Raw genomic sequence first — 20543 nt, forward strand, 5'->3', positions numbered from 1 at the left:
AGCCATTTGTTCAAGGTCATATAATCCCTAGAATATGGACACAAAATGATGAAAACACTCTAGTACAGCTTCAGTAGGACACAACTGTAAGTAAATCAATTATAAGATTTCTTTCATTTCTTACTCTTAAAATGTTGCTAAAACTCAAATGCAAATTTAATCAACCAGATTATTCCCTTTATTGTTATGTCATTAGAATACACTTTTTTGCTTACTTACTTGAATTTGGCAAGAGCACTGGAGCAAAGATGCTATTGCTACCTATTGGAATAAGAAAAAACAATCTGAAACAGCGGAATATATCTATATATATATCTTCATTTAAAAATATTTGCATAAAGTAACATCAATACATACATATCACAGAACTTTATCACTATATTTTGCTAAGGTAATGTGTTAGAGAATGAATGCAGTACTCTTCATACCTGTGATGTTTTACTTTCTTAGCATATGTGGTTTCCATTTCATCACAGTCTCCCCCTCCCACCTTTTTTTGTTTATTTGTACTGGAAAGGCACATTTACAGAGGAAAGGAAAGATGGAGATAAAGATCTCCCATCCCCTGGTTCGCTCCTCCACAAATGGCTGCAACTGCTGTAGCAAAGCTGACCTGAAGCCAGGAGCCAGGAGCTCTTTCTGGGTCTTCCACAGGGTCCCAAGACTTTGGGTCATTTTCCACTGCTTTACCAGGCTACAAGCAAGGTACTGGATGGCAAGTGGAGTAGCCTGGATATGCACTGCTACCCATATGGGATCCTGCTGCTTTGCAAAGGGAGGATTAGCTAATGGAACCATTGTGTCGGACCCATCACAGTCCTTCTTTAATCTCCCTTACAGAACTTTCTTTTTATCCTGTTTCCTTAATCACTGCCTACTGCTCCCTTTATAAGGGTACCGAAACTCAAAAGATGCTGAAATCATTGGTCAGTGAACAAATCAGCCAGAATGCACATAGGTAACACTGCAGTACTGAAGGTTAACAAGTTTGAGTCCTACTTGCCCCATTTCTGATACCGTTCTTTGCTAATGCATCTGGGAAAATGGCTATTGCCCCTGCCACCCATATAAGAAGCCTGGATGTAGTTTCTGTCTCCTGGCCTCAGTTTGATCCAGCCTAGCCACTGCAGCCATTTGGAGAGTGAACCAACAGATGGAAAATGTCTCTTTCTCCCTCTTCCTCTCTCTCCCCTGCTCCCTAATACTTTGCCTTTCAATTAAACAAATCTTCTAAAAATTGATATGCACAAGCAATGCACAGATATATATGTTGATCCCTGGTTTTTCATTTACTTGTCATTTTTCACATTAGTACAGTTTTCAATGAACACTATAATATCCTATTTAAAATACAATAATTTTCTGAAAAACAAAATTGCTTTTCACTTAACACTTTACATCACATACTTACCACAGGAACTGTTGAGATCCCCATCTAAAAACACATCTGAAGAAGCAGATACTGGTGGAGTAGATGGTGTATTTGGAGAGGTTGGTGCTGACATTGTTGATTCAGGCTCAGTTTCAGCAATGCGACTGAAGCTTATTTTATATGGTTCTCTTTCTAAAGGTGTTGGATGACCTCGTAAAGTGCCTGAGGTAGAGCCATGTCGGCCTGTGTTAGGCCTTATTCCAGGAGATTTTAAGGAGAACGTTGCTTTCCTGGGCTATACAAAGCAAACATAACTAATATCACTAACTTGCAGCACTTTGTTTTCATGACTAGAAGCTACCTCAATAATTTTTTTTTATTATTATTTTATTTTTATTACAAAGTCAGATATACTAAGAGGAGGAGAGACAGAGAGGAAGTGGAGCTGCTGGGATTAGAACCAGCGGCCATATGGGATTAAGGCGAGGACCTCAGCCACTAGGCCACGCCGCCGAGCCCTACCTCAATAATTTTTAAACACACAGTTAAGAGACTTGAATGCAATCAGAATCGGTTAGAATAGCCTGCAGAAACTTCTGAACTCAACTGGCTTACTTTTTAAGATGGACTTGAATGTCAGGAAATCTCTTTTTGTATCTGTAAAAAAAAGCTCTTGAGAATTTGTGTGAAAAATTCTTACCTTTAAAATATTTGAATCTAAATTTCTCTTTCAAATTGTAACAATTTTGCAAAAATCTATGGGGAACATGATTCCTATGATACATACTATGTGTTTCAGAAAAAAAAAAAAGTCCGTTCCTCCCCTCTTTACTACACTAAACGATAAACCTCTATGACGTTACTTTAAAGTAACTTTAAAGTTTTTGGAGAAGGTTACTCTCATTATCTCCCAACTTAATTTCTGCTCCATTTTAAAATTTTGCCAGTGACTACTTAATAATAAAACAAATCACAAAACTCAGACTTGGAAAACTTGAGTCAAATTTTTTTTTATAAAGATTTATTTATTTTTATTACAAAGTCAGATATTATAGAGAGGAGGAGAGACAGAGAGGAAGATTTTCCGTCCAATGATTCACTCCCCAAATGAGCGCAATGGCCGGTGCTGCACCAAAGCCAGGAACCAGGAACCTCTTCCGGGTCTCCCACACAGGTGCAGGGTCCCAAAGCATTGGGCCCCTCTACTGCTTTCCCAGGCCTCAAGCAGGGAGCTGTATGGAAAGTGTAGCTGCCGGGATTAGAACCAGCGCCCATATGGGATCCCAGGGCGGGTTGAAGGCGAGGACTTTGGCTGCTAGGCCACGCTGCCAGGGCCCAGAGTCAAATTTTCAATTGTGCCAATATCTCTGGAAAAATTTATGTAATCCCTGGAAGTTTCAATTCCTATAAAATGAGGTTAAGACCTCTATCACAGCAGAAAACTACTCATTTTAATATTGCTTTGTCCAAACTTATTTTATAAATACTTATACTTTCTTTCAAACCTTGCTACTTTCAATTAGCTAGGCAGAAATTTATTTTCCACTACTGCTGCCACCTGGGTATTGAGAATCATAGCAGTTGCTTCTGGTAACAGAGAAGGTTCCATTGGCAATGATATGTCATGCAATCTTAATGATAATACACATGGCAGCCACAGCAGCCATGATACATCTGGCTTATTCCTTCTTAAATTTTTTCATTTCTGTTGTTTCAGTCACATCTTTTTTCCCTTACACAAGAAGGAATAAGAAGTGGACAGTTAAAAAAGTGGTAACAAGATAAAAAAAGTCATATTTTATCAAAAAGTTTGCATATATTTTAGAAATAGTATAGTACTATGAGTTTAGTGGCACAGTATGCTAATCCTCCTTTGCGGTCCTGGTATCCCACATAGGTAGGGTTTGAGTCCTGGCTACATCACTTTTCATCCAGCTCCCTGCTTATGGCCTGGGGAAGCAGCTCAGGATGGCCCAAGGCCTGGGCCTCTGCCCAAACTGGAAGAAGCTCCTATCTCCCAGCTTCAGACTGGTCTAATGGATAGAAGATATCTCTCTCTGTGTGTCTTTTTCTCTCTGTCTCACTCTTTCAGGTAAAAATAAAATTTAAAAAGAATTGTACAATACTATAAAACAAATATCTATAAACAGCTATTTCATTGTATTGCAATGCTAAAAAAACAAGTAATACTGCTTTATAAAATAAAACTTTTTTTTCCTTAAAATTGGACTTACAAATCGAGGTGGCTGTTTGCAGTTTCGGGGTTCAATTTCCAGAGACTTGTTGAACAAATAATCCGTAAACTCTTTTTCAGATGCAATTCCCATGGGGTTAAGGTTTTCAAAGAATCTCTGGAATTAAAACAAATACCCATTAAGTATATACATATTTCAGGTCTTGCAACAATAAGATCATACATAAAATTTTTGATAAAAATTATTTCTCAACATTTCAGTCCTAAAATAATGACCAATAACAGTATCTGGAAAGTTCACAAGGATTGTTCATTCTACTGTCCCTGCTTCTGAATAAGACTGCAAAATTTCTGTAGAAGCAATAGGCTAGCATTGAAGTCCTATTAAGATGAGCAGATTTTTGCTGATTATACTATATTAACTGTTCAGTAGCTGTCATCACTTGTCCTTAGGTAAACTTTACTCCTACTCATTATAACATAATCATAACCAATTAGACACTAACAGTATTTAGGAAAAAAGTACAGCTGTTATCTACAATAAAAAACAATTTTTTTAGATTTTCTTTTTCTTGGAAAGGTAGATGTAGAGAGAAAAGGAGATTTAGAGAAACGTCCTCCATCCGCTGATCACTCCCCAAGTAGCTGCAATGGCCAGAGTTGAACCAATCTGAAGCCAGGAGCTAGGAGCTTCCTCCAGCTCTCCTATGCAAATACAGGGTCCCAAGGCTTTGGGCCATTCTCTACTGCTTTCCCAGGCCACAGGAAGAGAGCTGAATGGGAAGTAGAACAGCTAGGACACAAACTGGCACCCGTATAGGATCCTTATGCTTGCAAAGCTAGGATTTAGCCACCAGGCCATTGTGCCAGGCCCATAAACTTTTGAAAATCACAAAAAAGAAGTTAAATTGGATTAAGGTATATTCAAAAGTAATTTCTGGGATAATTATAAATCTGAACTTATCCATGTTAACTTCCAGTACAAAAATATTTTAGGCTTAAATTTAAAAAGAACATTTAAACAATTTATCAAAGTACCACAAAGGAAAAAGTACTCTTACTAACCAAAAATCTCACTGTTTAGATTTTATTATATGTTCCAATGTTTTTTTCTATGTGAGTACATGCATATATGTTGATTATTTTCTTCTAAAGTCAGACAGTGTGACAGCAATTAACTTTCACTTTATACCTAATTTTTTTCACATCATTTATTCATTTTACAAAATAAAAATGTTAACTCCATAGTATTTCAGAATCCACACATAGCTACTTATCCATACTGGTATTTCTAATTTTTATTCACAACTATTAGTTCTTTGCCCATACATTTTTTGTACATTTCTTGTGATTTCCATAGAAAAATATTTAGAAGTACATCACTAGATATAATCTTGAAGTGCTTTAAAAGCATATTTAAAAATAAGCACTGGGTTTTAGCTTTAGCAATAGCTAAAATGAGCTTTATATTTTCTAGTGGAAAAATTCTTCTGGGTACCAGTGTTTTGTTAAGATGTCGCCTGTAATGCTGGCATCCCATATGGCCACTGATTGGAGTTCTGTTCCACCTCAAACTCAGGTTCCTGCTAACGTGCCTGAGAAAGCAATGGAACATGGTCCAAGTGCCTGGGCCTCTGCCACCCATGTGGAAGACCAGCATGGAGTTTCTGGCTCCTGGTTTCAGCCTGGCCCCAGCATGGCCATTGCAGCCATCTGGGGAGCAGTGGAAGATGATCAAAGTGTTTTAGTCCCTGACACTCACATGGCAGACCTGGAGAAACTCATTGTTCCTGGCTCTGGCCTGGCCCAGTGCTGGCAGTTGTGACTGGGTCACCAAGACAGTGATCCAACAAACAGAAGATATGTCTCTCTCTCCCTTTCTCTGTAGCTCTTTCGATTAAACACATCTTTTAAAAATACATGAAGTAAGTTGTCTAGATTTTAAATGTACTTTGACTTATTTATAAAGAAGCCGTTCCCCACCTTCCCCCAAATAAATGCCTTAAATGACAGTGGGAAGCCTAGACCAGACCACAAATTCTATTAGCAGATCTGTTTCTGAGAAATGAATACCAACAAAGTATCATTTCATGTATACCAACAACAATGCAATATTATGTCTACGGAAAAATACATTGTGAGCTCTATTCCGGTCTTCAAGAAATTATTTCCATGTCCCTGGGAAGCTCCACATCAGAAAGGGCTAGATTAGTGGTGCAGGAATGGGATAAAACACGCGACCACTAGCAGAGTATCACTGCTCTCTGTTCAGCAGATAGGTTTACAAAATCATAAAGGGATGCTTCACATTGAGGCCCTCTGTTTTGAGATGGGAACAAAGAATAACTACAGTCCTGGAATTCTGGAGGATAGAAATGATAGCAGCTATTTTCATTCATTATGCCCAAACATACATTATATCTAAAGGTTTGTCATAGCTTCCAGTGTGACAAGGGAACTTATTATGGTTCATACTTAGTTTTTAAATTTCAAATAAATACAATTAATTTAACAAACATACTAGTTACTGTGACTTAGAATGCATCCTCCATTTTATGATACTACAAAATCAACATTATACACTATTTTCGATAATGGGACATCCATTGATAGAATGTTGAATAAAAGGATTCTGCTATGCATTTATGCTGGGACCCATGCAGTAGGTGTGGACAACTTGAAGGTGTGAAGAGAACAGCTTCCTGCTGCATGGCAGGGCCCGGCAGATGTCTCTGCAACCACCTGAACACAGTTCCCCCTCCCTTTGCAAGGACACCCAGTCACCCCGCTAAGAATTCTGTAATCTATTGAGGCATTGTTGTTTGCCCCTGCGAGATGGTTTTTACAACCGATGTGAGCTTGGGAGTTAATGTTGTTCACAACGTCTTGGTGAACGGGCCTTTAACAATGTATACTGTCTCAATTGCTCTAATGGCCCTTTGGCTGGAAGAGCTCAAAAATGTGTGTACTAACATCATAATACATGCTTTCAAACTAACTTAGGGTTATTAAATCTGTAGTTGTAGCTGTTTCTGATCTTTATCTTTTCCCCTGTGCTATATTTTCTCCTCTAACTGCTAAGATAAGTTGCAGAAAGAGAATTATAGTAGGAGTGTATTACTGATTAATATGTGTTATTTACTGAGGAATTCCTGGCTGCAACGCCAGAATGGATAATGCCCTGCCTTAAGGTGAAACAATTTGCAGAATTATCTTTGGAAGCACCCACTTGTCCATTGTAGAGCTGAAATAAAAATGCAGTAAACATGGCTCATTGCTAACTGCAATTCCTTTTGCTTTTATAACTCCTGCTTTACTTGTTTAGCTAACAAATTGTGTGAGCTTGCAGGCCTAATGGCCAACTAATGCCAATGGCCCCAATCCCCATAAACCAAGGCCCCAGACTTATTAACCCAAAGATAATTCAAGATCGTGGTCTGGTTGTCACAGGTGGTGCCAAGGCTCCAGCCCAGACCTGAGGAGAGCAGGCAGGGGCTGGTAAGCCGAGTGAAGCTAGGAATGAATAATCCTTCCTCACTCACCCATTGTAAACGGTGCCCTCTTTGAAGCTATGTCAAACTGCCCCTAAAGAAAACTTTGTGGGCCCGGCATGGTGGCCTAGCGGCTAAAGTCCTCGCCTTGAACACACCGGGATCCCATATGGCCGCCGGTTCTAATCCCAGCAGCTCCACTTCCCATCCAGCTCCCTGCTTGTGGCCTGGGAAAGCAGTCGAGGACAGCACAAAGCCTTGGGATTCTGCACCCATGTGGGAGACCTGGAGGAGGAAGTTCCTGGATTCTGGCTTTGGATCGGCGCAGCACCGGCCATTGCGGCTCACTTAGGGAGTGAATCATCAGATGGAAGATCTTCCTCTCTGTCTCTCCTCCTCTCTGTATATCTGACTTTCCAATAAAAATAAATAAATCTTAAAAAAAAAAAAAAAAGAAATAAAACTTTGTAATTGTACTGCTCGGGCCCCACACTCCATGGTTGAGTTGATGCAGCACCATGATATAAAAGGTCTGTGCCAGAACTTGTGACTGCTTCTGTATAAATAAAGTGGACAGCTTCCTTGCATTGTCCATTACAATCCTGAAATTGTAGTGGTCCAATCTTTTCTCTCTACGCCTATTTCACGCACCCTTCTCGAGTTCTGAACTTGGTTGGAGCTGGCCTCTGGCACATTTATATACCTCTCTCCTAAACATTCCTCTATGAGTCTTTAAAGATAGGGTTTATGTGAAGAAATGGAAAGTTTAATGTTATCATGACACATGTGAAATATTTAAAATGGCTTACAATCAACGATAATAATAGTAGTGGATTTTCTTTTTACTGTATAGACATTAGATAGCTTCTTCCATTTCCACTTTGTGGAACTGTTGCTTGAATCAGCCCACCAAGAAGAAAAACTTTCAAGATAAAGTACTTAATAATACTAATAACTGTTAACAGAGTAATTAACTTATCTAATTGTTAATTTACTTTATTATTTTCATAGTAACATAAAATAGCATAATAAATGATCATACTGTTTCTTAAGAGACCACACTTTGGAAAATAAGCAAAGAAAATATTTACCCTCATTTCTGGTTCTATCCGTAAACAGTAAGGCTGATTCTGATATTGCTGAATTTCTCCAGTAATTTCAGCGACTTTCCTCCTCTTGCTGAAATTGATTAAATCTTTCCCTTTCTTTTTTAAAAAGTCATTATTTCCTTCTTCAGTCTTCAGAATATTTGTTAAATATATTCCTAGTAAAAAGGATATTTATAGAAAAGTTATTTTGAAAATGGTTAATCAATTACTTGATCTAATAAGACTGAAAGTCATTCCATATATTTTATCAATTCTCTTCCCAAAATGTTGATATGTTTAATAGATTTAATTACTGCTTTTCTAGGAAAAAGAAAATAACACATAGTTTAAAATAAAAAGAAAGTAAACACTACTTGTCTAAGATATGACAAATTAAGCTTTTCTCGTGCTAGGAGTGTGGCACAGCCATTACATTGCTGTTTGGGATGTCCCCAGGCCATGTTGCAATAGGTGAATGTGTGATTTCTCTGACTACTAACTAGGTTCCTACTAATGTGTCCCCTGGGAGCCAGAGGATGGCTTGGATATTTGGGTCTCTGACACTAGGAGAAACTCAGGTTAAGTTCTGGCCTCTCGGCTTTAGCCTGGCCCAGCCCAAATTGCTGTGAGCATCAGAAGAGTTAAGTGATGGAGGAACCCTTTCTGTCTGAAAAGAAATCAAATTTATTTCCATAAATTCTAATTTCAGCCTAAAGTTTAAGTATTAAATCTATTGAAAAAAAAAACTTATTCATTTGAGAGTGGGGGCGGAAGAAATGGATTTTCTCTATACTGATTCACTCCCTAGACAGCAATCAACAGTCAGGGTAGAGCCAGGCAGAAGTCCTTCAGGGTCTTTCACAGAACTGGCATGGACCTGGATACTCAGGCCATCTTATTACTTTCCTAGGTATATTACCAGAGAACCAGATAGGAAGCAGAAGAGCTAGGACTCAAACAAGTGTTCTGTTCAGATGCCTGCATCACAATCAGAGGCTTAACACACTGTGCTATGATATTAAATTCTGTGTTAACTCTATTCCAACAAATTTTTAATAAGTTATTACAAATATTTAAGGTCGGAAGACAGAGCTGGAAACAGAACCGACCCAGCAATTGCAACCACCAGCTGATTGGGGCAATGGACTGTACCAGGCCCTGTACTTGGCAAGTACACACAAGAATCTGGTCTGGGATCACCCCAAAGTTTCTTTGGGGATCTCCCTAATTAAACTGCCGGGCTCAGAACCCTAACCATGAAGAGAAATGCAGGTTCCATGGTCTGCCATGGAGTGCAAGTGCCAGAGCCAAGCCTCCTCAGAGGCTCAGACAGAGCAGTGGAAAGCATAACCAGCTGCACATGGACGATATGGCAGTCTATCGGAACCTGCACAGGATACCTGGCACCACAACAGAGGACAGAACAAATCAATCAACTACCCAGTCATATATTGGCAGTGAAAAACTGGGCAAATTGAGACTCTATGATGGACTATGTCAATCAGCTGATTCTGCAGCGACCTCATTGTGCTTGGAATGGCGAGATTGGCAGCAATTCAGAACTGTGGAACTATCAAAACCACTTGAGCAAGACCCTTGGAGCATGCCCCAGATCAGGGACCTGGGATGCGTGGGAGACTGGGTGGGGCTTTCCCCTCAATCTCCCCCTTTACTCCAGATACAGGAAATAATAGTCTTACCCATTTTACTGTAGCCCTTGAACCTTTGTGCCCTAATTAACTATGTAAAGATTGTCAAAAATAAAGAAAAAAATGGAAAAAGTTACATTTAAAAAATAAGCTAAGTGAAAAAAAAACCAAAAACAAATATTTAAGGTCAATGATCTTAAGTGTGATAATTAATCAACAAATTCTTTTAAAACCAATTTTGGTTAATAAAACTACATACTTAAAACAACCTTATTTTTTCCACAGCCTGTAATTTGTAGATAGAAAAACAACGAATTATCCCCACGGAAAATAAGAAAGAATTTTAATTCTTTCTTATGCATACTTTTTGATTCATTTAAACGGCCAAAAATGGGAACATTTGAAACATTTTCAGGTCTCACAAAGAGGGGGAACTAGTGGTACCCAGTAAGTGGAAGCAAAGAGTCTGTTAAGCTTCCTATGCATACATCGTAACCTTTCATCGCACAGAACTAACCAGCCCAAAATGTCAATATGCTGAAGTTGAAAATGACTCAACTTACTTTATACCAATTGTATAATGAGCTGCATTATAAAGTGTCAGTCACCCACATGCCACACAAATGATGATAGACTCATTATATGGAGCTGCAGCAACTAAGTGGTACAAGCCACAGGGAGTGCATAATACCAATTTTCCACAGTTTGCACTGCCTACCCATTTGCTTAAAATTGCGATTCAAGGATGTGGAGTTTACTCTATAAAGTTCTAAATAGTTTGGGCTTTGGCTCCCTTAGAAATCCCTCTTCTCCTTTTGCTTTACAACAACAGCTGAAGCTGGGCTGCATGCTTCTAATGAGAGTTCCCAATTTTAAGGCATATGGAGCTTTATTTAAAATTGGAAGAACATTACATGGTCATGGTTTCCTAGGGATTCCAATGCTGAAGTAGCTAAACATGATCTCATCATGTTGACCTTGATACTTGTTTAAAATGCCCTTTAATTAAAATACTAGATACTAGAATTGTTCTATGTGTCACTGGTTGATATTTTCTTTCATTCGCATATTTACATTGCATGCTATTTTTTTACCAATTGCAATAAAATATATGATTTTAATATAAAAAAAAGATTATATGGAGCTGAATTATTCCTGTTGCCTATGCAGTATCCACTATAATATTGTAGTCCAATACATTATTCATGTCAGACGGTAATGCCTGGTGTAAACAAACCTACTGTGCTGCCAGTCATCTAACAAGGTAGCAAATGAATTATCAACAATGCACAGTACTTGCAAACTATAATAAATGACTATGTTACTGACGTCTATATTCACTCTACCGTACTTTTTACTTTGCTGTTAAAGATATACTCCTGAACTTAAGCTACTTTGGGGTATGAAAAAACAAGGGAAGGATTTCATTTCCAGGTGTCTGACTGATGGAAATTTTCAGTGAGGAAGCGAAACAGCAAAGTCTTGGTGGGACAAAGGAGAGAAGATAGAGACACACTGCCACCACTGTGCAGATGCAGGGCAGCACAGCCAGCTGCTGGCTGTGCTGACATTGCTGTGCACTGTTTTAACTGATGGAGGCCACAGTTTAGCCTGGAGAATTGACTGGGTTCTGATCAGTTGCAGGGCTTGGAGCAGGGAAGCCACCTTGTTTCCTTCTCCTCTCCCATTCCTGTAGAGTGCCATGCTCGGTAGCAGCTTGCCTGTTCTACCAGCATCATAGTCAGAGTCCGGGCAATATGTGGGGCCAAAGACTCTGCATCCTGTAACTGTAGGAGTTTTGGGGCATTAGCCCCAGAGCTATGCTTGAGTACTTTACATGAGCAAGGGAGATTCACTTTAGCTTCTGCAGGCTAGTCTATAACAAAATCTGCTCCCACTGAGGGAGGTTTTGGTACACATTGTAATACAACTGTAACAATTCATTCTAAATGTCCTGATGCTACAGGGATCTATCAGGGGACACAGGGCAGAATTAACCCACATTCCACCTCTCTGGACTTAGCTCCTCCAGAATAATCTCTCCTATATACCTTGTATTATCCCATTGGACTAAAACAGGATTAAGTTCACATCCCATAGCCCCAGGACTAGGGCTGTTGGTATTACAATCCATAGCACTAGTTAGATTCTCCCAGCAGAAGGGTTCATACGTATCACACAGTACCAGAGCCACAAGTCATGACATCACTCAGGCTTGCCAGCAGGAGAACGGGGAGACACTCTTGCCTCTCTCAGCAATAAGAACATGCCCTGGCTATCATATCTGTCAGGAAGACTGACATGGGACTTTCTGTGGACAAAAGTTATACACCCAAGGAAACCTTTATCCATTTCAAAACCATGCTTCCATCCTTATGGAAGTGCAGTAGATGACTCCACTGTGTCATTCACAGATACAAGTGACATGGATTAAGACATTAGAAATCACTGAGTCTATATTCCTGAGTTGACCTGCTACCAAAGCCAAAGCAATAAGCCAAACCATAAACTCTCTTACAATAAAATTTGATCTATAAAGAAGGGACAAATATACCAGATGGGCAGACATCAATGAAGAGACACGGGAGATATAAAGAGAAGCAAAAAGGCATGGCACTGCCAGTAGAACAAAAAACTCCAGAATTAGACTCTAAACTGAAGGAAATCTATAAAATGACAAATATAGAACTCAAAATAATGACTGTAACGAAACTAATGAGATGCAAGGAAATACAGACAGGTTTAAAAATGAGTCAACAAGTGACATGAGTGGAGATATTACTAAGGAGACAAAACTCATTAAGCAGAAATAAACAGAGGCCTGGTGCAATAGCCTAATGGCTAAAGTCCTCGCCTCGAACACCCTGGGATCCTATATGGACGCCGGTTCTAATCCCGGCAGCTCCACTTCCCATCCAGCTCCCTGCTTGTGGCCTGGGAAAGCAGTCGAGGACAGCCCAAAGCCTTGGGACCCTGTTCCTGCATAAGAGACCTGAAAGAAGCTTCTGGCTCCTGGCTTTGAATTGACTCAGCTCCAGCCATTGTGGCCACTTGAGGAGTGAACCATTGGACAGAAGATCTTCCTCTCTGTCTCTCTTCTCTGTATATATCTGCCTTTCCAATAAAAATAAATTATTTTAAAAAGAAGAAACAAACAGAAATTTTAGAGATAAAATCTTTAATCAGTGAAATATATATAAAAAAATAGTTGAGAGCTTTAACAGCAGAATAAACCAAGTGGAGGAAGGAAATTCTAACCTAAAAAAGAACGATTCTGGGCCCGGCAGCGTGGCCTAGCTGCTAAAGTCCTCGTCTTGAATGCCCGGGATCCCATATGGGCACCGGTTCTAATCCCGGCAGCTCCGCTTCCCATCCAGCTCCCTGCTTGTGGCCTGGGAAAGCAGTCGAGGACGGCCCAAAGCTTTGGGACACTGCACCCATGTGTGAGACCCGGAAGAGGTTCCAGGTTCCCGGCTTCGGATTGGCACATATCGGCCGGTTGCGGCTCACTTGGGGAGTGAATCATTGGATGGAAGATCTTCCTCTCTGTTTCTCCTCCTCTCTGTATATCCGGCTTTCCAATAATAATAAAATCTTTAAAAAAAAATGCTTAAAAAAAAAAGAACGATTCTGAAACAACCCAATCAGGCAAAATTAAAAACAATTAAAAAGAATGAATAAAATCTAAGTAAAAATTGGGATACCATTAAACAACCAAATATTTGTATTATAGGTATTCCTGAAGGAGGAGAAAAGGAAAAAAAGGCATAAAGAATCTACCAAATGAAATAATAATGAAAATCTTCCAAATCTTGAGACATTGATATACAGATAAAAGAAGCTTAAAGAACCTTCCCACAAAAGACTCAATCCAAAAAGATCTTCTCCATGGCATACTGTCAATAAACTGTGAAAAGTTAAAGACAAAAAAGATGGTTCTAAAGATAGTAAAAGCATCAAGTTATGTATATAAAGGAAAACTAATTAGATTAACATCAGAATTCTTCATAAAAGCCCTACAGACCAGAAATTAGAGGGATAATATATTGAAGGTCTTATAAGAAAAAACCTCCATCTAAAAATAGTGCATCCAGTGATTCTATTCTTTAAAACTGAAGGAGATGCTTCCCATCCAGCTCTCTGCTTGTGGCCTGAAACAGTCAAGGACCGTGCAAAACCATGGGACCCTGTAACATGTGGGAGACACAGAGGAGGCTCCTGACTCTTGGCTTCAGGTTGGCACAGCTCCAGCCATTGCAGCCACTTGGAGAGTAAATTAATGTACAGAAGATCTTCCTTTCATCTCTCCTCCTCTCTGTATATCTGAGTTTCCAATAACAATTTTTTAAAAAATAAACCTTTATAAAAAAGAAAAAAAAAACTGAAGGAGAAAATAAAGTGCAAGGCAAGGTCTTTAGCCAGGCTACTGTGCCAAGCCCTCTTCTTTATTTTTTTAGTTTTGAAATAACAATTTCAATATACATTACAGTAAAAAGACTTAATAGTTTACTGATTAAGAAGTTGAACAAGTAAAAAACAAAAGACCATAGTTTAATGGAAGTGTACACAATCACACATGCAAACCAGTGGATTCTGCGGCCCAGCACACACTCAGCCCTTATGCACACCAGCGGGAACTGCAGCCTAATCAGTTCCTCAGTGTGACCCATGCCATCTCCATTTGTCTAAGTGTACTCTAAGACATTCATGCAACAATGTGATAATCTAATCATTCATTTCCCAGACCACATACCCACTCTTAAGAAACACATGACTATATATAAGAAATCTTCACTTTACAAAATGCTGTCCATGAGGGCAGGCCTGTTATGGGTTATTGGGGATCACTCTGATTAGGCTCCAAACACAAGGAAAATCACAGGATCTGTGGTCTAATCATGCAGTGCGTGTGTCAGAACTGGGCCTCTTCAGTTGATGAAGCCTGCGCAGTAGCACAGCTTGCTCAGATTCACATGGGGAACATGACAGCTCTTTGAGGCCTGCAGAGGATGTCTAGTACCATAGACAGAACAAACTGGACAGCTCTCCCATCCAAGCTTTAACAGCAAGTGTCTGGGCAAGCAGAGACTCTACTGTGGACTATGTCAGTCAGTTGACCTTAGGAGGATTTCCTCAACCTTGGAGCAACACAATCAACATCGTATCAGAACTACTGAAACTACTTAAACAGTACCCTTGGAACATGCTCCACACCGGGGACCTGGGGATGACACTGGGTAGCCGTCCCCCATCCCCAGGTACTGATGCAGTTAGACTGCTGGGAGCAGCCCTTTCCCTTTCTTTCCCCAATACCCCCAGACACAGGAAGTAAAAAAGAGATGGAAACAATGTAGTCATCCACTTTCCCCGTTAACTCAACCCTCCCCAACATAATCAGTGGTCCACATGGGCATACATCCTTCTCAACTATGTAAACAACATAAAAAATAAATCAATTTATATTTTAAAAGCTTCCCAATATATAACAGTATATTAATTCTAAATTGAAAAGTCACTTAAAGAGAAAACAAACATTGCAGAGTGCTATAAATATAGAGATCCAATAAAAATAAGTTACCATTTCATCTATGCCCACTATGTGTTAGACTTAGTACTAGATAGTACAGATAAAATTTTAAATTCTTAAAACAGCTCAATGAGGGAATTGTCATAATCATTATTTTTTACAGATAATGATGTAGAGAGCTTGCTTTTCTAGTAACTAGGACAGCTAATAAAAACAGATAAGATGATGAAAAGTAAGGACAATTTGCCTCTACTGCCTGGCCTCTTTGGCTATAACACATTGGTTCTTTAAATATAGTGATTTTTAATAACTTACCAAAAAAAGGCACACAAGGTGGATTGATTGACTTAAGTTTTACTAGATATTTTTTAAAGTGATCTTGACTCAATTCAACAGCTTCATCCAAAATTCTTCTTTTCCTTTCCTGCAATGCCTTTAAAATACATAAAAGTATAATTTTTATAATTCAATTATATTCACAGTTTAAACTTTAAATAATTTCTATTCATTTGCAATACCTGAAATGATTTTTCATATAAATATAAGTCCTAAAATTCTATTTTTTCTAGTATAAATAAAGGACTAAAGAATAAATAAGTTTCTTCTAAGGTTTTCTTTTCATGAAATTCCCCTCCTGATTGCTGGGGCAGTTAAGTTTCTGACTTTAGCAAATCTTGCTTTGTTCTTCACAAAAAATAAAAATAAAAATTCTTCCTCAGGACTCCTATAAAATAAGCAAAAATCAACTCCATTTTTAGGTAAGAAGATCTCATAAAGAAAACATAGTTTAAAAAAGTGTAATATAACTAACAAAATCAGTGTGAAATACCTGTCAGGAAAACAGTGGAAGTTCATAAGTGAGTAAATAAAAGAAGAAATAAAGTCCGTTCACTGTTCAAATATTAGTTCTTAACTAACTGCATTACAGATCCCAGACAACTCATATCAAATATTGAAATGTTTCTTAATGTAGCTTAAATTTATATAGAAAAGATGAAGGACCAAGAATACGTCATATTTGAAAAAAAGTTTAATAGGGAATTACCATACTCTTCTTTCTCAAGAACTAATATAAACGTATGGTGAGACATTTGGCATTGGCACAGGAGAAATAAAATACATAAAAAGAACATTAGAGAAAGACCAGAAACAAGCCCACACACGGAAATATCTGACAATACGATTAACACCTCAAATTAATGGGGGAAAGGATAGAAATAAACACATGGTAGCAACTAGGTAAGCATTTAAAACAAAATATGAAACCTTATTCAGTTATCAAAACTAATTTTTAGCTGGATCAAGGATTTAGTGAGGACAAAACATTGAGATAATTGAGGAGGGCCTACTAAATCAGGTATAAAAATTGTTAATTGCAAAGGAAAAAAATAAGTAAATTTGACTACATTAAGAATTCTTGGTCATCAAAAAGCATGATAAGAAAGATTAAGAGAGCTTCAATCTGGGAAGAAATATTTACAGTACACATAACTGACAAAGGAGTAGGATACAGACTGTAAGAGAACTCACACAATTCCACAAGAAAAATCTGACAATGAAAGTCTAAGAGCTTCTACAAGAACAAATACAAACAAATAGTTGATATTAGGGAAATACAAATCCAAATTATAATGCTAGAAAAATTTAAACTATTACTCAGTGTCAGTGAGCATGTGAAACAACGGGACTTACACATGTTTCACTGGAGTGCAAATTAGTATAACTACTTGGAAATCAATTTAGCTTTATTTAGTAGAATGAAAGATATCCACATCCCATTAGTCAGTAATTCTACAAATTCTGCTTTTTCAGTTTTGTATGTGTGCATGCATATGCACATACTAAGATACATACTAATTCACTGAAGAATTATACTAATACAAAATTCAGAAATTAAGCAACATTTTTAGAGACACTAAGTATAAAATTCAGAACGGCATTTGATCTTTTTAAATTTATTTATTATTTTTAATTCATTAATTACATTGTATTATGTGACACAGTTTCATAGGTACTTGGATTCTCCCCACCCCTCCCCAAACCCTCCCACCATGGTGGATTCCTCCACCTTGTTGCATAACCACAGTTCAAGTTCAGTTGAGATTCCCCCATTGCAAGCATATACCAAACATAGAGTCCAGCATCTTATTGTCCAGTGGCATTTGATCTTGAAAGGGCAAGAAAGGAGGCAGAATTCCGAGGGACTCTTAAAATGGAAATCACACATACAAAAACTGCTGTGCACCCAATTTAAAAAAAAAATTAAAACCTAGGACTGGCACTGTGTTTTATCAGGTTAAGCTGCCACCTACAATGCCACTACCTAATATAGGCTCTGGTTCTTGACCTGCCTGCTCCATTTCTGGTCCAGTTCCCTATCCATGACCTGCTGAACGCAGCAAGATGCCCCAAGTGTCTGGGCTCCTGCCACCCTCGTGGGAAGCTGGAAAGGAGCTCCTGCCTCCTGGCTCGTGCCTTCAGCCTGGTCCAGTTCCAGCCACTGCATCCACATGTGAGTCAACTAGTGGACAGAATATGTCTTTCTCTTTCCCTCTGTGAACTCAGACTTTAAAAATACATCAATCTCACCCTAAAAATGATTTATTTATTCTTATTTATTCTTGTTTAAAAAGCATTTTAAAAAAGAGAGACAGACAGACAGACAGACGGGGCAGGGGGTATCTTCCATCCACTAGTTCATTTCCCAAATGATCACAAGGATCGGAGCTGAGCTGCTCCAAAGCTGGGAGCCAGGAGCTTCCTCCAGGTCTCCCACATGGTTACAGGGACCCAAGGACTTGGGTCATCCTCTGCCACTTTCTCAGGCCATAAGCAGAGAGCTGGATCAGGAGTGGAGAAGCCAGGACCAAATTGGAGCTAAATGGGAGCCTATCTGGGATACTGGAGGATAGCCTATTGAAAATCAGTCCCTAAACTAATAAATCTTAAAAACAAACAAAATTAAAACCTAACACTTCAAGGTGAAAGAATTATATTAGTTTTTCAAAATTAATACTGCAATTAATAATTGGATTAATATTTTAAAACACCTAAATATTAACATTTTAATATACGAAGTTTGTAAAAATCAATGAACTGCAAACACCCAAAAAGAAAAATGTATACATAAAGCAGCTTTTCCTCTACTGCTCTCTAATTACAACCCACTAAAAGAACTATTATTGGAGTTTATATTCCTCCATATTATTGTCAAAACTCATGTAATTTTACTTAGAAGTCTACAGTCTCCATATTTTTTGTTATATTAAGATAGAATTGTGGGCCCGGCAACATGGTCTAGCAGCTAAAGTCCTCGCCTTGAACGCCCCAGGATCCCATATGGGCGCCAGTTCTAATCCCGGCAGCTCCACTTCCCATCCAGCTCCCTGCTTGTGGCCTGGGAAAGCAGCTGAGGATGGCCCAATGCATTGGGACCCTGCACCCACGTGGGAGACCTGGAAGAGGCTCCAGGTTCCCGGCTTCGGATCGGCGCGCACCGGCCCGTTGCGGCTCACTTGGGGAGTGAATCATCGGACGGGAAGATCTTCCTCTCTGTCTTTCCTCCTCTGTGTATATCTGGCTGTAATAAAATGAATAAATCTTTAAAAAAGAAAAAAAAAAAGAAAACACTTGGGGAGTGAACAGCAAATCAAAGATATTTCTCTATGTTTCTGTCTCCTTAAGTGTATGCTTCAAATAAATAAATCTTAAAAAATTTTACTGTAAGGAAATAATCAAAGTTTGGCAAAGATCTCTGTATATAAATGTCCTACGAAAAAAAGTAGGGGAGCTGGGGGAGAGGGAGAGAGAGAGAGAATCTTGCATAGCTGGATCACTTCCCAAGCGACCGCCTTAGGCAGATCTGGATCTGACTGAAGTGAAGCCAGGATCTAGGAACTCAATCTGGGCATCACTTGTGGGTGTCAGGAATCCAGCTACTGCTTTCCAGGGTAATCTTCACTAGCAGCAAGTTGGAATTGGACACATAGTTGGGACTTGAACCCAGATATTCTGATAAATATGCAGGTATCTCAAGCAGTATCTTCTTTTCTTTTTTTAAAGATTTACTTATTTATTTGGACATCTGAGTTCACCGACAGAGAGGTCTTCCATTTGTTGGTTCACTGTCCTAATGGCTGCACCTACCAGGGGTAGGCCAGGCCAAAGCCAGGAGTCTGGTGCTTCTTTGGGATTGCCCATGTGGGTGCAGGGACCCAAAACTTAGATCATCTTCCACTGCTTTCCCAGACACATTAGTAGGCAGCTGGAATGGACCTAGAGTAGCTAGATCTAAAGCCAGTTCCTATATGGGATGCCAGTGTGCAGGCCACAGTGCCTACCCTTCAAGCAGCATCTTAACTCCTATACCAAATGTCAACCCCCACTTTTTAGCACAGCAAAAATCAGAAATAACTTGACTGCTGCATGACAGAATCATTGAGGAAATTGTAATCAATGTATGAGATAGAAAACAATCTAATCATTTAAAATATCAAATTTGAAAACAAGTTAATAAAACACAAAATTATTTACATAAACACCACACAGGTTACAAAAATCTATGCACAGTATGATTTGTGATTTAAAATATATACCAAAATATAATTCTATTCTTTTTGCATCTCTTGGATTTTTAACAAATACTATATGCATTATTTTATCATTAAAAAGTTCAGAGATATTTGGTTTAGAAATGGTTCTTGCCATGTCACTCTTGGATTACATATTTAAGTTAAGTTATTGGTAGAACTGAAAATGCCTTGCCATTTATTTCAGAATATTAACCAATGTGTCACTGAAAAAACTTCTCTTGACTCTACTACATTTAGGTAAATATATTACACAGAGGCAATTATCCCTTACTGTATGATGAATCCTAGGCTTACTGATTCCTGCCCCACACCCAGTATCTCTTTATCACTGTGTTTAAGGGAAAAAGATGAGTTTACAAAGGATTTACTCAAAATGACAATAGAAGATCTTTGATGTTAATTTCATCTTTTCCCCAAAAGGTTGACTTGTTAGGCCTAAAACTTACCTCAAAAGTGTGGTCTAGTCTGTATACTGACACTGAATTTACTGCACTGACGATTTCCAATACGCCATTGAAATTATTCAAATCTTGAAAAACTTGTAGAATTTCTATAATTCTACTTAATACTGACACACGTTCTTCAAAATTCTCTGCTTCCACAATGCATCTAACAAAATCAAAAATTCAT

The 20543-nt window shown here is 38.6% G+C and overlaps 1 protein-coding gene across 3 annotated transcripts in view; it reads right to left on the reverse strand.

Moving 5' to 3' along the window:
- The window catches only part of SOS2 (SOS Ras/Rho guanine nucleotide exchange factor 2), a 115163-nt gene that overhangs the window by 8837 nt on the left and 85783 nt on the right, over positions 1–20543 (reverse strand). For all 3 annotated transcript variants that reach the window (XM_058666398.1, XM_058666397.1, XM_004584803.4), the window contains 6 exons: positions 20360–20522; positions 15637–15754; positions 8149–8321; positions 3607–3723; positions 1412–1667; positions 220–261 (listed from right to left, as the gene is read on the reverse strand). In XM_058666398.1, the coding sequence (XP_058522381.1) occupies positions 220–261; positions 1412–1667; positions 3607–3723; positions 8149–8321; positions 15637–15754; positions 20360–20522 (869 nt within the window). The remainder of the gene's footprint in view (positions 1–219; positions 262–1411; positions 1668–3606; positions 3724–8148; positions 8322–15636; positions 15755–20359; positions 20523–20543) is intronic.

Source organism: Ochotona princeps, chromosome 6, assembly GCF_030435755.1.
Source record: "Ochotona princeps isolate mOchPri1 chromosome 6, mOchPri1.hap1, whole genome shotgun sequence".
Classification (NCBI taxonomy): domain Eukaryota; kingdom Metazoa; phylum Chordata; class Mammalia; order Lagomorpha; family Ochotonidae; genus Ochotona; species Ochotona princeps.